The sequence below is a fragment of the Cygnus olor genome, assembly GCF_009769625.2.
Source record: "Cygnus olor isolate bCygOlo1 chromosome 30 unlocalized genomic scaffold, bCygOlo1.pri.v2 SUPER_30C, whole genome shotgun sequence".
Lineage (NCBI taxonomy): Eukaryota > Metazoa > Chordata > Aves > Anseriformes > Anatidae > Cygnus > Cygnus olor.
The window spans coordinates 58,681-83,637 of NW_024429051.1; the positions used below are offsets into that span (position 1 = coordinate 58,681).

At 43.6% G+C, this 24,957-nt stretch overlaps 1 protein-coding gene across 6 annotated transcripts in view; it reads left to right on the plus strand.

Annotated features, from left to right (window-relative positions):
- LOC121062811 (leucine-rich repeat and fibronectin type III domain-containing protein 1-like protein) overlaps positions 1 to 24,957 on the plus strand; it is a 44,654-nt gene that overhangs the window by 16,812 nt on the left and 2,885 nt on the right. For 3 of the 6 annotated variants that reach the window (XM_040543073.1, XM_040543078.1, XM_040543074.1), the window contains one exon: positions 15,839 to 17,233. In XM_040543073.1, coding sequence (XP_040399007.1) covers positions 15,839 to 17,233 — 1,395 coding nt within the window. Of the gene's footprint in view, positions 1 to 15,838; positions 17,234 to 19,724; positions 19,820 to 24,957 lie in introns of those variants that run through there. The other 3 variants (XM_040543076.1, XM_040543075.1, XM_040543077.1) reach the window with 2 other exon arrangements.

Below are 24,957 nucleotides of genomic sequence, written 5' to 3' on the forward strand. Positions count from 1 at the left end.
TGAAATCAGCTGGCTTTGGGAAACGTTCACTTCAACAGACAAAGGGCTGAAGAGCCCATGCACAAAATGAATGTTAAATATTGAGCATATCCAGTATTGAGGGGAAGCTCTGTTAGATACTGACCATAAACCCTATTTCGTATTTTCTGTGTGATTTCTGATTTTCTGTCTTATTTCTGATTTCTTCTTGTATGCGTGGCTTGCTGCCTGTCTGAGAGAAGAGCTGGGGAAGCAAATCTTTATTTTGATTGAAAAGATCCCCAGTTTACTTTGACTTTCTTAAATCCTTCCTGGGGATCACAAAGGAGGAAATACTAGTGCAAAGTATTCCTGGATCTGAGTATGGCTTTGGGGAAGGAAATCACCTTTGGTGCAACTTAATTCCTCCATCATCTTTTCCTGCTGCGGGCCTCGAAGCCGGAGTATTTCGCTCAAGCTGTTATGACCTCTTCATCTGAAATATTTCACTTTCCTTGCTGTCAGTCAAAGGATTTGTTTTGGGGTCGGTTTTCTTGCTTTTTAATCCTCCTGATAGAGTGAGTTTCTGGGTCTACAGAGGCATTGAGACAGCATCTATAACCCATCGTGCGAATCCCACCTCAACAGATGGATGGCATCGACCAGATATTAGCAGCAGATATCAAAATGACACCTATTTCTGGAGGATTAGCCCCAAAAACATGCAGACCTCATCCCGTGGTGATGGAAGCCCTAAGGACAAGCTCTATTCTGTTGGGGGGGGGATTAGAGAGACCTTTCCCCATGGATTGTGGTCTCAGAGACAAACTCATTTGCCAGGTGTCTTGTGTTTTCGTGTTTGCTTGGCTTGTTCAGTAGCAGGTTGGGAAGTGCTGCACCCTGCATGTTTCTTGCCTGCTTAATGAGCTGTGTCTTTGGAGCTGTGAAGTCAAGGTGATTTATTAGGGGCTCTGTAGGTTAGAAAACGATGAACAAATACGATTTCAGGGCAGCTGCTGGTAGCAAGCTGAAATTCCAGTGAGCCTCTCCGCAAGCCGTCGAGATGCTATGGCATAGTTGTGGTCCAGCTCCTCCATCCTTATCGTCACCAAAACCTGCAGCAGCCCGGTGGCTCGTGTAGATGCAGAGGAGCTGGTCTGAGTTGGGCATTCCGATTCTTCATTTTCTACCTTATTCCTTCCCCAGGCCAGTGAATAAGGGGGTGTCACAGGCGGAGGAGCTGGTGTGCGTCAGGCGTCCCAGTTCTTCATTTTCTACCTTATTCCTTCCCCAAACCGGCAAGCAAGGGGGTGTCACAGACTCCACACTTTTCCTTTCTCATTTATTTTTTGGAGGGGTCTGTCCTCCTCTTCCTTATTGTCCTGCTCTTGTTTTTGCTGCTAAATCTCGGGCTTTAAATTCTGCTGCTGCTCCGCTGTCCCCAGCTTACTGTTCCTCTCTTGCAATTAATTGGCGTCCTTAGCAAGGCAATTAAGCTGTCTATCAGACTTCAGAAAGGCCTCAAGCTGAAGTTTCCCCTTGTTCAGATCTGTCAGGAGTTTTGAGACTGACAGTATTTTTTTTTTAAGAGCTTTTTGAAGTTTCTCTGCATTTCCTCACTTCCCTGTGCCTGCGGTTTATGTTGCCATCTAGCTGTTGACTCACGATAACCCTTCCCGTGTCTGTTAAATGGTGAAATGTCAAAGTCACATGGCAACTAAAAATATATGCCAGCCGTTCTGCGTCGAGGAGCTGCAATATGTGGTTTCTGTGGCCAAAAGTAAGTTCCAAAATGTGAATCTTGATGCCTCCAGGGTAAGCATCCCCAGCAGTGGCATCCTGACGCTAATTAACCTTGCAATAAGCTGACGTTGCTGGTAAAACTCAGAACTCAGACATGGCACAACATAGGGTGAGGGGCACAAAACCCCAATGCCAAGCTGTTTTGGGTGTTTTTTAGGGTGCAAACCTCCTGTTTTTTTATCTCAGGACTGTTTTGGTGGTCTGAAAAAGACGGAAAGGACTGCTGCAGTCACTGGGTATTGAAAGACCCCCAGAACCCCATACTGGAGACCCTAAGGGTTGGGATGATGTTTGGAGACTTCTTCTTGCTTTTGAACCACCTCATCGTACAGTTTTTGGTTTATTGATAGATTCTGGAGGTCTAGATTGTTTGCTAACCAAGCTCACAGAGCACAATGAATGTTCAGACCCTTTTAATTGGCACCCACCACCCCCACCCCATAATGGTGAGGTGCATGAGTTTTTCTTAATGTTGCTGGCACATCTGTGTTCCCGTGGAGAAATCTTCATTTCTCTGGCAGCGTAAAGCTAACGAAATCACTCATTTTGCATACAGAATTGACAGTTATATTTGAAATGAGATAAGGTGGCAGGGTCTGTAAATATTATTATTATTATTATTATTTTAAAGCAAGATGTAGGTTTTTGGATAGCTTCAAGGGGGAGAGGGAGGGAAAAAGAACTGGGAAAATGGGAAGGACACAGCTGCATGCTGTGAATAATCCCCAAAATCTGCTTTACAACATCAGGTTCAGCCTTGTCATGCCAAGCCCATGGGGATGGGTTCATTTGCGTGGAATTGCAGTGAAATGAGGAAATTCCCATCTCCAGCCTGGCTGCTGCTGCAGAGCCGCTTGTGAGCAGCCACCTCTGCAGAAACCTGGAGTTTAATTTAATGTAATGGATTGGTACGGCATTTTAACTAGGCCAGTACTCCTGGATTTTGGGGATTTGGGTCCGGTTTTGCTGTTGAACAGAATGTACTGCTTCTGCCGAGTACCTGGCGGGAGGCTGAATCTCTGACCAGAGAGCCTCTGACATCTCCCAAATGCTCAATTTGATGCATTCTTGGGGAAAATGAGCTTAATCCGAGATAAAGTCAATCTCATGCGTTTTGCACAGTCAGGGTATATATATTTCCTGCAAATGGGAGTGGGACCTATTAACAGCCAAGCATTTGGCACTGGTTTATGAGCACTGGCGTGCATAGCGTGGTAGATCAATATTTAATTTTATTTCCTTGGGCACTCGGGGTGTCTTGTCCTGTATTCTGTGGTGGATGTTTGGGCCTGTTTTATTCTGCACCTTGTAGTTTCGGAGGAAGACCTGGCTTTTAGCAATTCTGCCAGGTTTCAAGAGGAGCTTCTGCAAAAATTGCGCAGAAATTGGCTGCCCCCTATAGCAAGCCACCCTGTTTGGGATCCAACCCCTGCAGTATCCTTACTCCTTGTACTGCTGATAAAGTGCAATTCCCGAAGGGAATGGGACCTCTTACTTTCAGGATGGATGGCCACAATGCTGCACTGCATCCAAAAGGAGAATCTGTCACCTCTAGGACCTCTAACCCCTTAAAGAAAGTGCATCAGGCTCCCAAAAAGCAGATTTGATGCTCAACTTGGAGGTCACTTTGAAGGAGGAACAGCTTAAACTGCCCCTTTTCCACCAGGAGATGGGCCTTTTCGTATTTCTAAATATTATTTCTTTATATTTTATCTAAAGCTCTAAGGCTTCAGAGCAGCGTTCTTGTATTTAGGCATCCAAACAAATTGAAATAACAATAAAGTCTCCCTGAAAAAAAAAGCAGGCAGCGCTTCCATCCTTAAACTACCATCTCTTCGGTGTCCAGAGATAGCTGGTTCAGAATTAAGTTCATGTGAAAGAAAACAATCTTCATTTAGAGCAAAAAAAAAAAAGCAATTTTTGGAGAACAGGTCACTGACCTGAATAGCAGCTGGAACACATTAAGTGCTTCAATTAGCAAAGGCAATAGCCACTACAGCCAGGATGAATACAGTCCCCCAGACTGATATTGTACAAAGGTCATCTACACCTATTTTGTTTTCCATCAAGTCATTAGATTTTGTTATTTTGCATCTTATTATTTGTTTTCTATGCTCACAGCGTTGCTTAGTTTGGCTCTGTAGGCTTTCAGGAAGATATTAGTACATTTTTCAATCCAGAAAATTATGTTAAAACAAACTTTAAACTACTTTAAAAGCAAATCTTGTCCAGTGTATGGTGGTCCAGGCCTTGCAAAGGCACTTTGTCAGCGGGGACACAAGGAAAGTCTCAACTTGTTAAGCGTCAGCCAGATATGACGATTAATGGGGTTGATTTTTGGATCCCCCCCTTTAATTTTTTTAATTGCATTTCCGAGGGTTTTGCATGCAAGGGATTTACATGCTTCTCCTGCACACCCAACAAAACCTGGGAGGGTGCATGCATTAGCAGAAGGTCAGATATTGCAAAGGAATTGAAGCATGAATAATTCAGTTCATTATTAATAGCTTACTCCGGTTTGAGATAATTAATTCGCCAGAATGGACTTAATTGTATAGATAGTCATTTTATCCGATGGTAAATTGAAACAATCTCAGTAGTATATTAACCTCTGGAACATCCCATTAAAAACCTGCAATTCTACAGAATTTGGAGCATCCTGTTGAACATGAATGAAAGAGGCAATATTTATGCATGCCAAGTGATCCTGGTCAGATGCGGAACCTGCAGGTCACACAGTCTGTCAGAGAGTAAAATAGATCTATTTTTTATAGTATTGATGAAGTTACGGACTTCACAGCAAGTTGGGTTAAGGACAAATGAATTTAACAAACCATTTAGTTATCTTTTTTTTTTTTTTGTCTGTCAAAAGGTATTCCCCAACCAGACTCTGCACGCTGCAGTTCGCTGCACTTGGCTTGTTTTATCTTTTCTGACCCCTTGGAAAATGCGTGCTGCTTCAAATTCCCCTTCCTTCCAACAGTTAAATAAATCTCAGCGTCTGTGCATTAGTTGCTGGCTTCTAATGCATTTCTGTTTTGCAGAGAGGGTTAGCAGTGGTCCTAGAGAAAGAACGTAGCCTCCAAGAGCACAGAACATCGAAGGCCAATGCTTTTTTTTGTTAGAAACATGAAAAAGCATAAAGTTTTGAGGTCACCAAGGTTAGGACAGCATTGGATATGCTTTAATTTCTATCGTCTGCTCAATTAGAGTCATCTGGAGCAGCATAACAAAATTTTACATGAATATAATAAAAAGGGGCTGGAGTTTTCTGATGATTATCTCACAGCAGTGAGTGGCTTGGATTTCCATAATGTTTTTCATGAGGTGGAACGTCTCATAGTGCTTTGCAAAGCATTTAATCAGCAGCCATGCTGAGGACGGTGTCAGGAACAGTATCAGAAATAACAATCCTCTAACTCTATGTCCAACTAGGAGCATTTGGAAATCTTTCAGCTTTCAAAAGCAACTGTCCTAGGCTTCTGGAAGGTCAAAAAGCTTGGCCTTCAAGTTCAACTCTTGCGTTCCTCAGCCTGCAGAAGAGATTTTAATTAGGAGGGGAAGGTTGTGATGAGTATGCAGAAGCACAGTCAAGAGACCATGAGTGTTGATGAAGATGACCACCTGCCAGGAACGGGTCAGGCGTGGTTGATCCTGTGCAAAAAACGCGACCTTGTCAGTTAAATAAGATATTTATGGTGAAGGGAGAGGATTTACAGGTGCCATGAGAGCCCTACAGCAGCATCCTTAATTACTTATGGGTTCAACTGAGTAAGTAATGGGTATGACCTAACTGCTGTGTGTTGTATGGAGGGGAAAAAGTCTTCCTCTGTTATGTGTGTGCTTCTAAATAACTAAATAACGACGCCTGCAGAGTTGGCCTCCCTTTTGCTTGTCAGGTGCTAGAGAGAAAATAGAGCTTTCTGGTGCTTGCATAGTATTTGTGCACTGAATACTTCCAAATAATCTTCCATTTTTAATAGTAATTTGCATATTGTAGAGTCTTGGGGGAGAATGAGAGTGTTTAGACCCTATTCAATATTTATAGCCGTGCTTGCTCTTACTTTGAAAAAACAGCTCATTTTCTTCCTGGATTAGGTAAATTCTTAATGTTGGAGATCATTGTGTATTGCTTTTTTCTTTTTTTTTTCTGTACATTGTATGGGGTTATTTTGGTGGTGCTGACTATCTGCTCCAATTTAACCGAAATAAGATGTTTAAAAGAGATGCCCTTGATGCTTTTATCCATGCACAACGTGAGAACATCTTGCTGGCTTACCGACAGCCCCTGTCTAGCAGAGGCAGCTCAGGCGTGCTGTAGGTGATGCTAAGCCTGTGGCTGTTTTCATGAGCTCTTGTGGACGCCCTCACCCCAGCCAGCACGAGCAGGCAGCACTGTTAAGCTCGTTGGGCCTGGATATTATCCAGAAAAACCCGTGTACATCACATTTTGATGCGTACAATTCCTGCTACTTAAGCAGCCCCTTGGGTGTTATGCGTAGCACAGATGTTGAGGGGCTGAGTTCTGGTTTCTTCTTCTTCTGCATCAGGAAAATGAGATCAACCAGGAGACTGCAGCTGCAAGAAACCTTTGGAAGGGGACAAGTGTCCTTAACCAGCCTCTGAAAACCACAAAAAGCTGAGGTTTAGTGTTGCCTGGAGGCAATTATGCGATAATGCAGATGTTTGAATTAATGGCTTAATTATCTAGCTATCTCTAAACAGCAGTGGATTTTGCCAAGGCACTCTCTTCCTCTGTTCCTAGTCACAGGCGCTCAACCTCAGCTTAAGAGAAGAAGAACGGCATGTTTAAAAACCCAAACCAAACAAAGCCATCATATTTGGATACAAACACTCGCAAGCCATGTTCAGCCAGGCTGGCTGAGCACTGATTAAACGCATGCCGGAGACGTTCAGCAGCGTGCTTCCTATTTCTAAAAATACTTTTGTCTCCATGCGCTGTCGTCTAAGGAATTTCTCTGGTGGAAAAAGGGAAAAAAAAAAAAAAAAAAAAAGGCTTTTAGGTACAGGAGAACTCTGCAGAAACAGCCTCTGTAAGAGGGTGGGTGATTAATTAGCTGCTCAAATCCATCCTGAGCTCCTGCTTAGGGTCGAGATCTCTGTGTCAGAGCAAGCGTGTTCCAGTTGGAGTTTCTCATTTCTGAAATGAAAGCCTTTTGGGGTTTATTGTTTGTTATTGCTTGAGTCGTGAAGACAGCTATCTCTGCAGTGGAAATCAAGATAAGTGACAAAAACAGAGTAATTGGCGCTCATAAATAATCTCCCTTCGCTGGCTGCTCCTGCGGTGCGTGTTATGCATACCAGAAGCAAGAAGGCATTATGTTGCTTGATAATCCAATTTGAAATCATTTTGAAAAACAAATACTAAAACACGGGCTTCGTTTTGCTTTTCTTTAATCCCCCACCCCCATTATTTTTTTTTTATTTTTTTTTTTTACTTTTAGTGGTAAGCAAAGCTCTGAAGGTTCGGCAACCCTTGCGGTTGGTTTGTCTCCTTAGGGAGTCAGATGGAGCCAGATTTTTTGAGGAACAACACTTTATCAGTCCTTCATGGTGTAAATTCTCACATTCCACTGATTCTCTCGTGCTGTTGATGATGTTGTAGGACTCCTTGTCCTACTTGCAGGGTCCATGAAAGGACAAGGCACAAACTTGTGATCTCGTCTCTACGTGCACCACTCTCCACTCCAGCCTTTTTTGGAGGATTACGAGCATTTCACAAAGGAGCTGCTCCCCGGGGACCCTGAGAGGGCTCATTTTCTAGCTGGTACTGGATTTCCTCTCATGTGTAGCAGATGCTTGTATGATTATAGAGACGCATTCCCTTTCTGTTGAAGGCTGCAGGTCTTGCCAAATGTCTGTCCATCTGTCTCACCAGAGCACTCAACTCTTTCTCTGTAGTAAGACCACAAAAAAAAAAAAAAATCCTCTTCACTTCTGCTTCTCAACAGCAAAGCTGAAATCAGTGCTGTATCCAAGGGATGCTTAGCGGTCAGAAATTAATTGTTATACACACGTACCGCATCTTTTGCGGTGGAGGGGTCGCTTGCATGGGATTCATAATTCAAAGAGGAGTAAAATAGCCTTTTAAGCCTTGTGTGGCAGCTTATTTTCTTATTAAATATTTAGCATTTGTTTCTGAAGGGAACGGTGGTAGTTTTTGATGCTCAGTTTGCTACAGCCTTTGAGGAGCTTGATGTTTTTTTCCTCCCCTAAATGCTTCTGAATCCTTTACCCACGAAGGTCAAAGTGTAGCTAACATGCTGCTTTCTTTTGTTCCCCCTCTCTGCTGCACCTTTTGTTTCATTTTTTTGAATGAAAATGCCAGTCGGGATTAACTTTCTGCATGCTTTTTGTGCTCGAAGGCGGCATGTCAGCCTCTTGACATACTCTGGCCAGTGACAAACACGGGAATTAGGAATAAACCTCATGCACATCACCACGTGGAGGCACAGTAATGACCTTCTCGTAAGACTTTGGTTGGCTGACGTGCGTGTTAATTATCTGGGTGAGTTTTTGAACTGCTGTGTCATCCTAGAAGATGCATCCAACACGCTTCTCTTTATCCTCCGTAGCAGCCTTGTTAGAAGGATTTTATATCAGGATCCCAAATACACTTATGGGACAGCATCCTAGTTATTAAGGGTAATTAGGAACGACAGTAGAGCCTGTTGAATAAATTCCACTAAGTGTGGTCAGGTTGATACTGAATTATGAGGGGTGTCTATAGCTTTGTGTTAATAAAGGGGTGGTGTCCCCACCCCTGGAGGTATTTTGGAGATGTGTGGACGTGGCCCCAAGGGATGTGGTGCAGTGATGGGACTTGGTGGGTCAGGCTGACGGCTGGACATGGTGATTTTGGAGGTCTTGGACATGATGATTTTGGAGGTCTTTTCTAACCCAGATGATTCCATGAAGAGAAGAGCAGGAATGTGGGCTTGAAAAACCAAAAAGGTCCCATTTTGGTAAGCCCAGGATGGCTGCAGGAATCCCTTTACTGACACTCTGTATTTTCGGGCAAATTATTTGGCAGTCAAGGAGAAAATAGGTGAGCGAGCAGATATCACAAAAACTTGGGAACACCATGATTTTAAGCGTAATTTTAAGCATTTTGGGTAGGGCACAATCAATTGCTGGTCTTTGTAGCTGCTGTGTTCCTTCTTGCCATGATGACTGATCTGGCGTCTCCTGACAAGCGTGCTCAACGAGGATTCATTCCTACAAACTTCTGCTTTCGTGGCACCCGCGGTTTTCTGATTTAATGCTTTAATCAGGGAAGGAGGGAGAGAGAGAGAATCTGCTCCAAGCTAGGAGAAGAAATTGCAAGCCAGGAACAAGCCGTATGCATTGCGGAATTGTTCTGAGCAATTGCAATTTAAAAAAGACGTTGTTAATCATGATGTCGAGGGGCTTTACAAGTCTCTTTGGAAACAGCTTCATGCTGGGCAAGCCTCGTGAAAATGTCATTGCTTTGGGTGACGGCAGCAGGGTGGAAGGCAGGTAGGGTGATGGGAACATTGAACAAACCCTGAGTTTTGCATTTCTGTTGCAAAAGAAGAGCCCTGCCATGTGCTGCTTGCGTTTTGTTGGTCGTTCTCTATCTTGCCAAGGTATCTGCAGGCAGTGGATTGACTCTTTGTGACAGCAGTGGAGCTTCCAAAAGGAGTTGGGATGTGTGGTAGTGCTATGATAAAGCTATTATTGGGTGTTTTCTTTTTCCATAAACAGAAGACAAAGCTGTTGGGTGGTACAAACTCAGGGGTCATCTGCTTAACCGGCCTCCTCTTTTGCTAAGGAAAAGGAAATTAGCAGCCTTGGGTGGCATCAACGCTTTGGGGGGAAACTGGGTTAAAATTTCTGTTTCTTTTTAAGAGAAAGGGCTGAGGTTTTGCAAAGTATTTGGATGCTGAGGTGTGGGCACGCCATTGGAAGGACCCCATTTAGTTTTTCCTTGTTCCCAGTGGGTTCCCAGTGCAGCCCAGAGGAGTTATTCCCTAGGGTCCAGACACCTTGGAAATGCCAAGAGCTGTCGGGCAAAGGCATCTGTGTGCCCTCGCGATGGGGAGGGTGAGCAAGGCAGCAGCATCAATGATTTTCAGTAAGAGACTTCCCAGCAGCTGACAAAATGGCTTTCGGCAGTGCGTTGCAGAGGTCGGCCGATAAAGCACGCTCTGCTGGGTTACAGCAGAGCCTCTACATCCCATAGACTGATTTTTCTCCAGCATAGCCCCATCGGTGCCAGCAGTGAGTTGTTCGAATGCATTAACACGGAACCGCTCTGCGTATTCCCATTAATTCCTCACATGCTAACAAGCAGGCGTGTAGATTAAGTGTAAGGATTATATTTCCTTTTCAGTGAAGAAACGGATTTAGAGGCTTGCTGAAAGCGGTTTAAAGCAGCCTCCTTATTCTTACAGATCACATTTTGGCTGTCCCACAGAGGGGCAACTCACTTCTCTACCAATGTGTAATGCAGTTTGCATAAAAATAGAATTGCATAAAAATAGAATTGCATAAAAATAGAATTGCATAAAGCACAAATAAACAAAGAAATAAATCCTGACGTTATGCTGGTCTTGGATCCCTAAGTACAAGCTGGAAGGACGGAGCGATCAGCTTTGCAATGCCCTGCTCACAACTTGTCTTCATCCCGCTAACCACAAGGACAGGGATGAGCAGAAGGGAACTTTGGAAAGATTAAAATAAGTCTGTAGAAAGAGATGCGTTTTTCCATGCAGCCCACTTTCTTCATATCCAACTAAAGGTGATTTTTCACATGAATATTGTTCTTTTGTTAAAGCACTGTCTACAAATACTATCATTTCTTTGTCAGAGTAATGACACACCTGCCTGCATACATACTGAGCGTGCAATTTTATGCTTGTTAGACTTTGAATGGTGGGAACGGTGGTGGCATGGGATTTGTAATGAAATTATTGTCTGCCAGCTTTGTTATAAGTGTCATTAGCTGTCATCAATTGTAAAACATTTTGGGCTGGTTAAAATGTGGAAGCGGTAGAGTCGGTAACATTCAGTGTTGAACACCTTCTTGTAGCAAACGCCTTGTAGTAGTAGTAGGTGGACACTTCATTTCTTGATGTTTCATTTCTTAAAAATAAGTCTCAGATGAATGTACTTCCAAGTAACACACAACAACCATGGCCTGGTTAGCACTGGTTAATGGTCTTAGTGGTCATACTGGGAGAACCCACAGCAGTTGATTCAGAACATTGTACTGAATGGGGGGAACTTGCTATGGCATTTTTGGTGGGTTTTGACATTAGTTTGCCTTTAGCTAGCGTGGTGTTACCTGCACGGCATGAAGTGATTGAAGTAAAGCCAGGTGCTGGGATTTGTGCTCTATCCGGCAGCCGTTCTCACCGGGGATTACGCGCGTGTTGTCATACAACCATGATTTGGTTTCACAGCCTTGCAACGCTCACTCAGTGCACCATCCCTTCCCATTGCCATGCTAAAAACAAAATAATTCGGCACATTTTTCCCATGTAGGAGGTTGGCTTTTTTAATTCACAAAGTTAGTGGGTAATTGGGCGGAACTCCGGCTTTTTTTCCACAGAGAAAACTGCCATTTTCTGACTGCTTCCAGCTTTAAAGTCAGCATCAAACACACAAGAGGAAATATGTTCAGAAGGGGAAGGGAATTTCCTGGAAGGGAAAAATAGCCAAACAGACCTAGTGTGCTGAAATCAGTCCTCTTGAAGAGCTTGTGGAAGACCGAAGCGCTACCGAAATCCCACAGTTCGTCGGACACCGACTGTGCTTGGGTGAACAATAAACCCATTTTTCCATTTGTTTTACAAAGTGGCTGACTTCTCATGGCTTGAGGAATTACTCATCCTCTGAATATTAGGCAGCGAGCTTCTAACAGGGTTTTTGCCTTCTCTTGACCTCCTGCTTTCTTCCACTCTTTCATTAAGACTGCTTTAAGAGAAATGGGGTGGTGGATGTGTTGCAATCCTTAATGGGTCTTCCAATAAAGAATGAAAGCTCCTAATTGCTAATATTGGCTGTGCTTAGGTGTAGCCTCCATGAAAGACATACAGCAAGACTAAGAATAGCTCGTTTATGAGCGCGGTAGCTCTGAAGCAGCATTACCAGTTCTGTCCTTAAATAAAACATCAATATATAATTCACTCTCTGCTTTTCATCTTCAGGAGACCTTAGACCATTCATTAAAACCCACAGGAGCTGCTTTGGTTTTCTAATTGACGCTGGTGTCCTGGCTACCTCAACCAGGGATTGAATGGTTTCAGGTCAGGATTTTTGGTGGAGAAAACAGCTTAGTACAGGGAAGGAGAAAGAGTGATGGAGCGCAGGTACGCACGCAGTAAATCCATAAAGTGTTTAACCTTTTGGTGGCAATCGTCACTTAGATCCTGCTCCTCCTTCCACAGGAGATGGTACACAGTAGGCTTTAGGAAATGGAACAAAAACCAGCATATTTTGGGAATAAAAATAAAAATAACAAATAATTAAAAAAAAAAAATCAGAGCTGCTGATGGGCTTGACAGATGATTGAGGCATTAGGTGAAGCAAATGTGACTTTTTCTTGTGTGACCAATGCACTTCCCCAGGCAGCAGGCGATCACTATGCAAATGTGGGCATTGGGAAAATGCAAATGAGTCAATTTGCATAGTTGGCCTGTCTGAATGCTAAAGAATGTGAGGGAAAAGAATAAACATTCTGCATTTTGATGTCATTTAGTATTAAATAGTTGGGGGTTCTTATTTTGCCGTGATCTAGATTTATAAAAAAAAAAAAAAAATTGTATTAACATAAATTACAGTAATTTGGCTTCAGACTTAATATTCCAAAATAGGTGTTTGCAGCAAATCTGCTCCATGCCCAAGTGTATCGAGAGATGCACTCCCAGTGTGTTGGTCTTGGGGAAAAAATGGGAAATTAGCAATATGCTTTTTAAACATTTACTGGAAGCGCTTCTTGCCCGGTGCCAGGTGGAGCGAGCAACAGTAAATTAAGCACATTATTTATTGCTGGTAAATTAAAGAGACTTTTCCAATGCGGTGGTTAATGCTGGACCAGAGAAGGGTAATAATGATGCTTCCCTCAAGAAAAAAAGCATTTTTCTAATGGTATTTCGAAGGAGGCAGATGGTGAGCACCTGGTTTGTGCGATGAGCAGGTTGGCATGGCAGTGGGATGGTAAAACAAGGAAGTATTTGGGAGATGAAGGGGCTCAGCCTGCTCCCCTCGGCCAGGATACCTCCTGCAGGAATGTCTTGTACAACTTGGGTTTTGTTTGCTGGAAAAGCAATATTTTACGGATGAAACAACTCGGGACGTGTTTCTGTGTGACGAGGGCATGAAATAGATATTAGCCACCACCTATATATTGCTATTTCTGCGCTGCAAGGAGCCAAGGTCTGCTGCATTTAGGATAGCATGCTGGGATTTTTTTCATTGTGGGGCAGCTCGGCAGCACTGCTAGAAACAGAATTGCTTTGGGCTTTTTTTGACCAAGCCCACTAGCTGACTTAGAGTTCCTATTTAAACTAGGCCCTTCATTTTTTATTTTTTGGAGGATGGGAATTATTCCTTGAGGCTGGTAAAACAGCATTTATTATCCGCCCTGAAGCATGTGCATGTGTTTTGCAGAGTGTAAGCAATCTCCATACCACAGTACCAATTTAAAGCTGTTAAAATGTGTTACATTTACAGCCAAGGCAATCCAAACTCTTTCCGACGGAGCAAAGTTAATAGCCCAATAGCTGCAAATTGTGGGAATTAAATAGCCCTTTCTTTTAACATCCCTTAGACTTCAAGCGATAGCCAATGTGTTTTTTTTTTTTTAATAATGTTTTCCTGCTACTGATCTCCTGTCGCGTATCTCGAATCCAGCAAAAAATCTGAGATGTGGATGCACTGCCACTCATCTGCCAGCAAAAATTTTATTGTTTTTGAATTATATGACTAAAACAAATTTTTTGCATGATTTTTAAGCTGCAGAAGCAAAGCAGGGCAATGAGTTAAGAAGCAACAGTTCAGGAAAAAAAGTTTTTTGCTTACGCCCTAGATCTGTGCATAGTCCTATAAACACAAAGTTTATTTCTTTTACCGCCTTCTGTTGAGATGCTGTGGATTAAACTGTTTTTAAAAATACTATTGTGTTATCAGGCAATCAGGTATATTCCCAATGCAGTTTTTAGGTGCTAGTACCAAAGCTGCTTTTAACTAGAATCCGGGGCAATAGCAGTAATTCACTTCTATGCAGCTTTTCTTTTACAAGTCGCATTTTCCTTGTGACTGTCATATAGTTTGTAAGGGTAATTGCACTATGCTTATTGTTGGCTCTAAAAATCATTAATTTTAGTGCCACGGTTTCACATTAGCAACGTTTAATTATTTTTTAACAGAATAATGGTTGAAGTGAGATGGTTTTGAACTGGATTCTTACAGCCCAGATGGCAGTTAATCCATTAAAGTTGCATTAATATTTGCTAATGACAAAACAAGCGAATTACAATATTGCACAGCAGTCCATTTTTTTGGATAATTACGCATCTGTTAATCATTGGTACCTAGCAGGAGTGAAAAGCTGGAGCCATTAAAGGCAAGAAAGGTTCGGGGCGCAGGATGGAGTGACAGTAGGAAAACTGTTGAGACAAATGATTAGGAAGCAAGACATGAAGAAGATACTTATTAGGAAAAAAAATGGAAACAGCAGAAGTATAAAGTGAATCAGCTTTCTGCAAACTCTATTTCTTTTGGTTTTGTTTGTTTTGTTTTGTTTTTTACAAAATATTTTGCAGAGATTTGGTCAGAACTGCTGCAACTAGAAGAGCCTCTGGTGAGTGAATCTGTAGCACTGGTTAAAAAAGCAAGCACCTGGTTTAAAGTGGTGTTCACACTCCTAATTTAAGTGATAATACTTTATAAGTGATCAGTTGGTTTTAATATTGCTTTTCTCTGTGGAAAATCTGATTTCTAGACCCTGCAACTGTGCTACTGTAATTCTGTACTTTAAAGATCTGCTTCCCTGTAAAGGAGCTCTAGATCGTGGTAACCCTAAATAAATAAAATATATATACATGAAAATATAAAATATATATACACACGTAGCATGAGACTCTGCTGACACCTCAAATTGTGCCCTTGTGACTCAGCAGGTTATTGTTGTCCCAGCTTTGTGTTGAACTGAGGATTATGTCTTGTGTTGCATGGCTCACTCTCAAAGGCAATAGCTTATTATTTTACAGCATTCTGCATTTACCCACCGTACAAGGGGGTTTGCATGTGGGATTAACTGTAATTAGTGATCTCTAGTGTGCTGGGGCTTGTATGTGAAGTCAAACTATGTGTGCTATTTGCAGAAAGACGACAAGGTTCTTCTAGAGTAGGGTTGTACCAGGATACTTGGGCGAAACACGGAGTTTGAGTCCTTTACATTGCAGATGGGGAGCCTTCATGGTCGCTTGAGTCACCACACTTAATGCTTAGTAATTTTCCAGCCAGCTGGAGGTGAAGTAGGAATGAAAATCAACCCTTGGTATAGCAGCCAAGCACTTTGGGTACAATGGGAAATAACTTGGCACGCACAAGACTGCACAGAGATAATTTCATTGACCAAAACCATGTGTAATTATGAAATTTAGTTTCTAAAGCTGCACAGAAAAAAAAAAAAAAAAAAACCATATACCTGCTTCTCCGACTGAACACAAGCTTGCTTTTCAGCAATGCCTTTGAAGGTGTTTCTCCTTTTTTATTTGCTGGAAAAGTTTTAGTTCTCTGCCACCACCTGGGAAAAAGCCCTGGTCTCGAAATGTGCGCTCTCCAAGGAGCTCCCTGCTTGGTATAGGCAGGGCATAGATGAGCTGGGGAAAGCCAAAGAAAGCTGCTAGAAATCCATAATGGCAAAAAAAAACGAGGCGAGCATTACCACAGAGTAATGAAGCGATGCACAGTTCGAAATGAGGTTCTGACCCACGCATAGAATAACAACAACAACAGTGTAAACCTATTTCTAATGCCCAATTAAAATATATTTACATGGATTTCTTTTCTTTCCCCCCTTTAGGTCTGCTATTTTTCTTACGATGGAAAGGCTGGTTGTCTATCTACTGGTTATTAGCGCAGCCGTGAAGGCCATGATGTGCCCCAAAAGATGCATGTGTCAAAACCTGTCTCCGTCCTTCACCATCCTCTGTACGAAGACAGGGCTTCTCTTCGTGCCCCCCAGCATCGACAGGAGAACAGCAGAGCTGAGGCTGATGGACAACTTCATCACGACGCTCAGGAGAAAGGATTTTGCAAACATGACCAATCTCATTCACTTGACGCTGTCGAGGAATACAATAAGTCAAATCATGCCTTATGCATTTTTTGATCTTAAAGGCCTTCACGCTTTACACTTGGATAGTAACAGACTGACATATATCAACGAAGATCATTTCAAAGGTTTGATCAACCTTCGACATTTAATACTCAGTAACAATCAGCTAAGCTATATCTCTCCCGGGTCGTTGGATGACTTTATTGAAACCATCGAAGACCTGGATCTGTCCTACAACAACCTTGTTAACGTTCCTTGGGAAACAATCGCCAAACTTTCCAACGTCAACACGGTCAGCTTGGATCATAACCTCATCGAGTTTGTGCCGGAGGGAATCTTCTCCAATCTTCACAAGCTTGCCCGTCTAGATATGACCTCCAACAAGCTGAAGAAGATCCCTCCCGATCCGTTGTTCTCCAGGATCCCCGTGTACGCCAAGTCCAAAGGATCTCCGCTGTCATCTTTGGTGCTGAGCTTTGGGGGCAACCCTTTGCACTGCAACTGCGAGCTGGTGTGGCTGAGGCGCCTCACCAGAGAAGACGACCTAGAAACCTGCGCCTCCCCACCAGAGCTGATGGGTAAATACTTCTGGTCCATCAAAGAGGAGGAATTTGTCTGTGAGCCCCCAATGATAACACACCGAACCCCCAAGCTAACCGTAACGGAGGGCCAAAGCATCTCTTTGAAGTGTAAAGCTGTGGGTGATCCGGACCCCTACGTCCGCTGGATTGCACCCGACGGGAAGCTGGTCTCTAACACCTCTAGGACGATTTCTTACGAGAATGGTACCCTGGATATTTTGGTTACGTCTCTGACGGAGAAGGGCACGTTCACCTGCATAGCATCAAATGCTGCAGGAGAGTCGACGGCTCCAGTCGAACTCCTCGTTACCCCGTACCCCAACCTCGCTAACAGCACCAACTGCGATAAAGACGCAGAGCCTGGCCCCTCGGATATTCTGATATCTGCCAAGTCGAGCTTTCCGAACGAAACAAAGGCTCAGCAAGAGAAGGTGGTCGTGGTCGCCGAGCTGACCTCGTCCTCTGCTCTCATCCAGTGGCCTTCTCAGCACCACCTCCCCGGCATTCGCATGTACCAGATCCAGTACAACAGCTCCTCTGATGACATCCTCGTGTACAGGTAACCCCGCACAGGCGCCCCGGCACCTCCTCCTTCTCGGAGGTGGAAGCAAGAAGGCGGTGATAAGAGCGTAGGTTGAATTATTCCCTGCAGTGGCAGCTAATTGCAGGCGGTGGCTGTAAACGAGGGGACAACTTTGCTCCTTTGCTCGTTAAATTCCCATTGTTGAGGAGTTGTACTGTTAAAACTCATAATACACCCGCTTCTCTGCTGCCTTTCGAGGATCTCTAAACCCTTTACAGCCATAATTAATCTTCAGAGTCCAGTTTAATGGACGGAGTGAGGCTGATGAGCATTATCTCGGTTAATACACCCAGGGAAATTGAGATGGAAAGTTTAGTTACCTTTTATGCTGATTAAGTGTAATTACTTTACCTAAATATATAGGAAAGAGAGGAAAATCGAGATGCCCAAAGTTATGAGATGTCCAGAGATGCCCCAAAGCCACATTTTGCCTGTATGGCAAATATATATGGCCATACCATGTCTCGTGTATGTTATGCTGAACCTTCAGCCCCTAAAAGTCATCACGCAGTTCCTCTATTCCACTTCCATGGTGTCATGGGGACAAAGCTCACAGAGGGAACTGGACATTGCCCAGGAAACTTTAGGTGATGAATTTTGTGTGGGTTTAACTTTTAAAGGTGCAGATTCATCGGCTGGAGTTTATTTGGTAAAATTTACTTGGGAATAACTATTTGGTGCTCAGCTTCAGTGGATGTTGTGCAGATTTTTATAGTTGCTCCCTGGGCAGGGCGGTTGAGTTTCTGATTATACATGCCTTGCTGCTTGTAGGCTTTTGTTTGTGATTAGCTTGGCGGGGAATAGAGGGGTAGACTGACATTAAAGCAGGAGCTAGCATTTGGTACGGACTTAATATTCCAGAGTTGTGCATTTCATCAACTTCTCTAAACCAAGCAATGATGATTTACCTAATGTAATGCTGCTGGTTGCACTAAAGTATGGAGAGGAATAAGCAAAAGGAGAATTACATCTAACAGCTGAAAGGCTGGGTTCAAATATACTGCTTCAGTAAGCAGTCCCCTAAGGAAGGGAATGTAGGGTAGTTGTTCCCCTGGGATTCATATTTCAAATGCCTACCTTTGCAGGCAAATTCTTGTTAAAAAAATAAAAAAAGGAACTGCATATGAAAAATGTTGAAGTCCTTGAAAGAGACTTTCACTTTACAGTCGCTTGGGATTTTTAAAAGCCTCACCTTAAAATGCCCATCCTTGGAGTCCCTTTGGGGAAGGATGCCATCCTGGCATTGCCATGGCTACGGGCTGGAAAGGATGCAGGAAGACTGGGTGAGGATAAGCAAGGACCTCTTAGGAAGTGGTGGGAGGGTGCTTGTTGGTATCTGATGGAGAGCAAGGAGCTGGCTGGGAGATGAAGCCTCATTTAATTGTCAGCCACGAGCACATTTGTGACATTGCTGCTGGAAGGATCTGCAAAGTTGTGAAACGCAGGGAAACACAGAGCAGAGATGTCTCAATAGCGGTGGCTGGGGCTTCTAAGGGGCGTTGATTCAATTTTTGGAGTAAATCTCAAAGTAAATCCAAGCACGGGGAGAAGCAGCCAGGGCTGGGTGGGCAGTGGGGTGCAGTGGGTGCATCGCAGCAGGATAAGGGTTGTTTGGTGACATTCGTGCATCCTTTCCCATAACACTGGTCGGATGACTTGGCAGCCTTCGTGCAATCGCAGTGATTTGCTCTCGGCGAGTTTTAGACTTCCCAAAGCCTCCAACTCATGCGACAGCTCGTTAATTAGTCAGTCTGTAAAGAGCTGAATCAAATGCTCTTGCTGTTGAATGCCCTTGTTCCGAAAGAAGAGCCATGTGGAAGAAATGGGGAAGAATACTCTGTCTGCATGTCCCTTCTCAGCCTAAATTCCCGTTAAGTGAGAGGCCCAGGTTGATGACCAAAGGATAAAATACTCGATGCTTTAACTCACAGAGCAGCGATTTCAAGTAATGTAATAGACCATAGTATAATGGGCCTCTCCGAGATGAAAATTTGTGTGTTCTTCTTCAGTTCCCACAGTGAGCAATCATCAGATAGAGATCCTTAAAGGAAGTTTCGTGCTAAAGTGACGGGAGTGGTAATTGGGCGGCAATTCTGCATGTGCAGTTATCTGCACTGCTCCTACTTCAAGCCACACTATAAATGTCAGAGCAATTTAAGCTGAGTGCAGTAGCAATTAAGCAATTAAGCAATGCACGGTGTGTGACTGGGGAGCTAGGAGCCCTCTGCTTGCTTGCTGCCCCTCTTGTATGATTAAGCCCAGCCCATGTCACCGGTATATAAACATCTGCTCCGTGGCATCAACCTGTTGCTGGATGGGGATGTAAAGGACGCGGAGATTCCCAGCAGAGGTATGGAGATGTACAGGATCCACAGCAATTCAGCCCTGCCAGAGGAGCTGGACGGCAAGCTGCCTTCTACCTCCAGCACAGGTGGAGCACTCGCGCCATGTAATTTATTTCTGGCAGGCAACGCCTGGGAAAAGCATTAAACGGTGCAGGATGCATCAGAGACCTGTCCCTTCCGTCAAGTTGAGTGGTACCACGGGTGAGCAGTTTCTATGGTAACTCTGCTTTATCTTGCAAATTTTAGCTGCTCCTTTGACTCCCTTATTTTTCCTCACCTTTCTCTTGCCTTCACCCTCTGGGTAGGTATTTCGGGGTAAGTGCACGCCTGTCTGTGTCTGCGTTAGGATGCTATGAAAGTAAAGGTGATGTTTTCCCTAATTTTCCTTCTGGACTGCCACCAATATTTCCGGCCAACTAGATGAGAATAACGTATGCACCCTATGTGCATGTAAATGCACCATAATTTCCCTTGCTGCTCCCACCGTGCAGCCCCACAGCATTTTCCCCAGTGGTGAATACGGAAGGGGGACCCCAAAAAATTAGGAGTTGTGCATCTGGCTCTGCTTGTCTCGGGTGAGTCACTTAAATTCCCTCTGGAGTGACCATGGCACTGACCTGCCTCCTGGGAAAGAGGTGAGGTTTGGTTAGCAAAACCAAGGGTAGGTGTTAGTTAGGGAGCAAGAAAATTGCATCCGAGTGAAGCATCGGGCACGGTGAGTAGCAATGATCCAGAATCAGTAAATTAAGGTGCAGGTAGCAATTTGCGGAAAGCATCAATATTGAAAGCAAGAGCTTTGTTTGTTTGCAGGAGAAAGGTCGGAAAGTGGCCTTGTGCAGCCGTTGTATGGAGTGAATCAAGAATCGTAATAGCCACTTTCTTCTCGGGGATATAAATGGGTCTGTATTCTTTAAACAGCTTACAGTCTTGATGTTGATTATAGTTCCCATGCAGCTTGGACTTTCACAATGCTGTAATTTTAGTTTAACTGTCATTGCTCAAGTGTCCTGCCCAGGTTTGCAGTGCTAGCCTCGGGGAAGAGAGAGCAGCAGAACTGCCTTTCGATACCAAAGCAGTCGTTGTGCCAAACCTTACACAAGCTTTGTGAAGTAATAATTAATCCGAGAGTGAAACCACACGATTTTTATTTTTGCTGCTTTGTCGTGAGGCATATTTGTGTGTACATAACAGAAATTCCATTTCTTTTGCCTGCTGATAGAGCCCATATACATTTTTATGAAAATAACTCCTTTTAGGTTGCAGGATGAGGCTTATCAGAACACAAAAAGGAGCACAGGGGAGCGGTGACATGAACCCAATCCCCTGCAGGGGCTCCCGTTTTGTCTGCCGGTGTTTCCGTAAATGGCCAGCAAATTCAAACCCATGATGCTGCCTTTCTGAGATGAACTTCAATTGGTACCGCCACTGATCGAAGCAGCAGATTACTAATGCTTCATAACAACCTGATTGATGCCCTAGTCAATTAGAAGCTGGCTCTCATAACATCAAAGGCAATAGTCTCCTAAGCATTGAATTTATTCTTTTATAGCTGGTGATCATCTAACTTTAATTAGCCGCAACTACAGGCTATAAATTAGAAGATCAGTATTTAGTAGTGATGCTTCTCTATAGATAATTGAGAGACTGTATATTGCATAAACCAGACGATAATATGTCCTTGTTTTCACTGTTGAGAGAAAAAAAAAATTAGAAATTGACAGGCAGATCACTTTTAATGTGGAGTACAAAGTACTGTTGTTTAAAGGGCAGAGCTGTCACTCTTGGGGAAAAGGTGATATATTGCCAGATCGATATAGCAATGATTACATCTGTTGCGTGAAAAGCAGTTGGAATCAGCCACGCTACGTCTGCTCAAAAAAAAAAAAAAAAATCCTTAAATTAGTTCAGAGCGGCGCAATGGAGAAGCATCAGGACGATGCCAGATTTTGAAGACCTTGCACGTGCCCTGCATGGCTGGATGGATGCGTGTGGGTCGTACGAGACGCGTTGAGAACAATGCGGTGATTTTGGTGTACGTGGGGATTGTCGAGGCTATCTGTCATACCTGTGTGCCAGCAGCTTATCAGGGCTTGAGGAAATCCTGGTCAAATGGTCATGGTTGCGTTTCTTCACCTAGATAACCTCGAGAAAAGAGGAGGGACTAAAAGAAGCTGGGAAATGCGGGAGTCACTGGTGTCTGGAAATCGGAGGGATCGCGTGACTGTCGCTCTTTGGGTTGCGTTTTGTTAGCTTTTTTTCCTTATCTTGCAACGTAGCTGTTGTCATGGCAGTTCCCAGGCTTCTTTAGGGAATTTCTCCTTGGAAACCTCTTCAGGTTTCCCTTGATTGGAAAAAAGCCTTCTGGGCTCACAGCTGGTGTGCGCTGAGTTAATGAGGATTTCCCTTCCGCAGCTGGATTCCCCGCAGCAGGGAGGACGTTTCTCCATTGTCCTCCCCACGTCCCCGTGGTCTTCATTAAAGAGGATGCCCAGGCACTGACCGCTGCTGGAGCTTCACCATGGCTTATAAAATAAGCAGACCTTGCAGATTCAAATATTGGGTGGCAGTTGTTGCACAATGGAGCAGAACATTCAAGCATGAAAAATCAATGTCTTTTTTCCCAAACATTTCAAGTTTTTGGAGGGGTAAAACCTCCCTGCGTCACCCCGGCTGTTGCAGAAGTATGGTTTTTTAATAGCCCAATTGAGAATCGATTGCTGCCGTTGCTTCTATCGAAAATTTTGGCATGATTTGTGTGAAAGCTTCATAACTACATCCTTCGGTGCGTGGTCATTTCATCTCCAGCCTGTAGCATCAACCATGTGAATATAATTCTTCTGAAAGATGCAGCCAGCAGCCTGGGTTCAGGAAGAGCCGAGGATATTATGCTTAGAACAGTTTTGTTGTTGTTGTTTTTACCTCCACAGATGCCATAGATCATATTCAGATCTCTGTGGATGTTTCTGCAAGATAAACAGACTCTACACTGATTGCTTTTTAATCCCTTTAATCAGTTGAGTAAACTGGGTGCTCAGGAGCTTGTTGACAGAATTGGTTCAGAAAGACAGAATTGGTTCAAAAAGACAGAATTGGTTCATAAAGTTTCCAAAAGGTGGGGTCCCTCCAACACCTCAGCTTCCTCATCCCTTCCTTCCCCCGCCCTGCACCTTCCCTTCCGAATGGAACCATTGAAATGGCAGGAAAGAAATTCAGTTTTGCAAACTGTATTACATTTTCTTATATCACCATTAATTAGAGTCTAAACAAAAAAAAAACCACCTCCATCTCTGTTTCAAGCTGCTCGGTTTATTTTGGGTTTGGGGTTTGCTTTTTTGTTGTTGTTGTTGCTGTTGTTGTTGACAGTGTTGCTAGGAAATATTTCCAATCCCACAAAACGGTGTTTTGTCAAAAATTTTGTGAGCAGATTTCACAGTTGAGCTTTCACCAAAGGGCTTTACTTGTTACTGGCTGAATGCAGATGGCAGGGGAAACGCTGGCGTGGATTATGGGAAGGATGCTGTTGCTCTTAAACCACTTACAGGAAAACGATTTGACAGATTTGCGTCTAAAATTGTGGCTTCAGCAGTGTCTACAGGTAACAGGAGGCTGAAATGTGAATTAAGAGCTTTTGATAAAAGCCTAATTGGCAGTTATCGTGGAATACAAATGTGAACATTTCTTGAGGAATTAAAAGAAGACCGAAAAAAAGCCCCAAAAAGAATAACCAAGGAAAAGGTTTTTGCATCCCCCTTGGAAATCTCATGGCAGATAAAGTCTTTCACTTTCTGCATTGCTATTGTGAAACGTCTTTCGTTCAAAGTAATTGTTTCAGCAGACTTTGATTGCTGAGAGCTCCGAGTTGGAGACGGAGCCACAGGTAATGGAGAGACTGATGAGTTTTTATCCTGCTGAGACCCACGGTGTCCCCAAATCCAGTCTCTTGGGTTGTCACGGGTCCTACAGCATCTTCGATAGGCTTGGATCTACATAGTCCACTCCACTTAAACTGTTATTAGGTCAAATTAAGTATTACTGGGAATGTTTGTTCTGAAAATGCCGCTTTGTAAACCCTGGACCATGGGTTTTAGTGGAATGAGAAAGCTCTCAGGTGGCACGTTTGCTCCCCATACCTACCTATGTGCTTTCTGGTGGTTCCTCCTCATCCTTGCCTGGCCCTAAAGGTCTGCCAGGCTTATAACCATTACACTCAAGCCCGTGCTAATTGTCAAGCTGATTCGATCTTTTCTAGCATTACTACATAAGGTAAATCAGCTGCAGGGAGGACTCTACTACACTGCAGAAGTAAATGTTCTGCAGGCATAAGCGAGAGCACACGCAGAGATTCAGTCCTGACTGACTGCACACGCAGTTCTGAGCTGTCCTTCCTAATTTGTAGAGATTTCCTTGAAACTTCCTAAATATGCCAAAATAGCTGCCTTTCCCTGGAGACATGCCTGGCCATAACTGCTTAGCCACTGATGAATCCTTATCTGCTGCCTTATCAGGACTTCATCACGCTTCTCCTTTTTCATGTAGTTGAAAATAGCCTCGCATTACCAGAAAAGCCGATAAAATTCTAATACATATTTGGCCTTATTCAACGTTTGTGCCGAGGATTTAGAACCTCCTCTTTCTGGATGATGATGACTGTAGAAGTATTTCAGCGCACTGTAATACAGCACATGCTGTACATAGCTTTCCATGGTAATTAGTCAAATTTCAATACCAAGCCCTTCACTGAATAATCCCGACAATAACGTATTGCAGAAAGTTGTTTGAAGGAAGAAAAATGAGCATCAAAGGCTGCTGAATAAGCCAGATAATGCGGACATTAGGAAAACGGTACTTTGCATAATTTTTTGCAATTACACCTCCCTCTCACAGATGGGCAGGCTCCTAAACACTACAAGATGCTTTCTGCATGGTGTTTCCTATCGATTGCTTCTCATTGCTCAGCTGGTCTTCTAGGCAGTGCCTGCCTCTGCCTTCTGCAGACGTTATCTATGACATCCCTTAATTTTTTTGCGTGTTGTGCCCCGAGGTTCGGTGACAGTTTTGTTGATGTCAAGCAATTTTAGACGTTGTGCCACGATCGGATGCAGTTGCCAGCAGTATTTTTCTAGGGGGCACGACTGATTTTTAGCGGTGAAGGCAGACAAACAAAAATCTCCGCCTCGTCAGGCGCATCCCTTCAGTGTGACAAGCAAAGACCTTCTCTTATGCTTAGTTTCTGTGTAATTTGGTATTTGAACTGACTCAATGCTCATGGTGGGATGCCCACAACCCAGCAAGCGTTAAGGATGAGGGAGGACTGCTGGCCAGGATAGGCCATGAAGTTAGTTCTCCAATCCATCT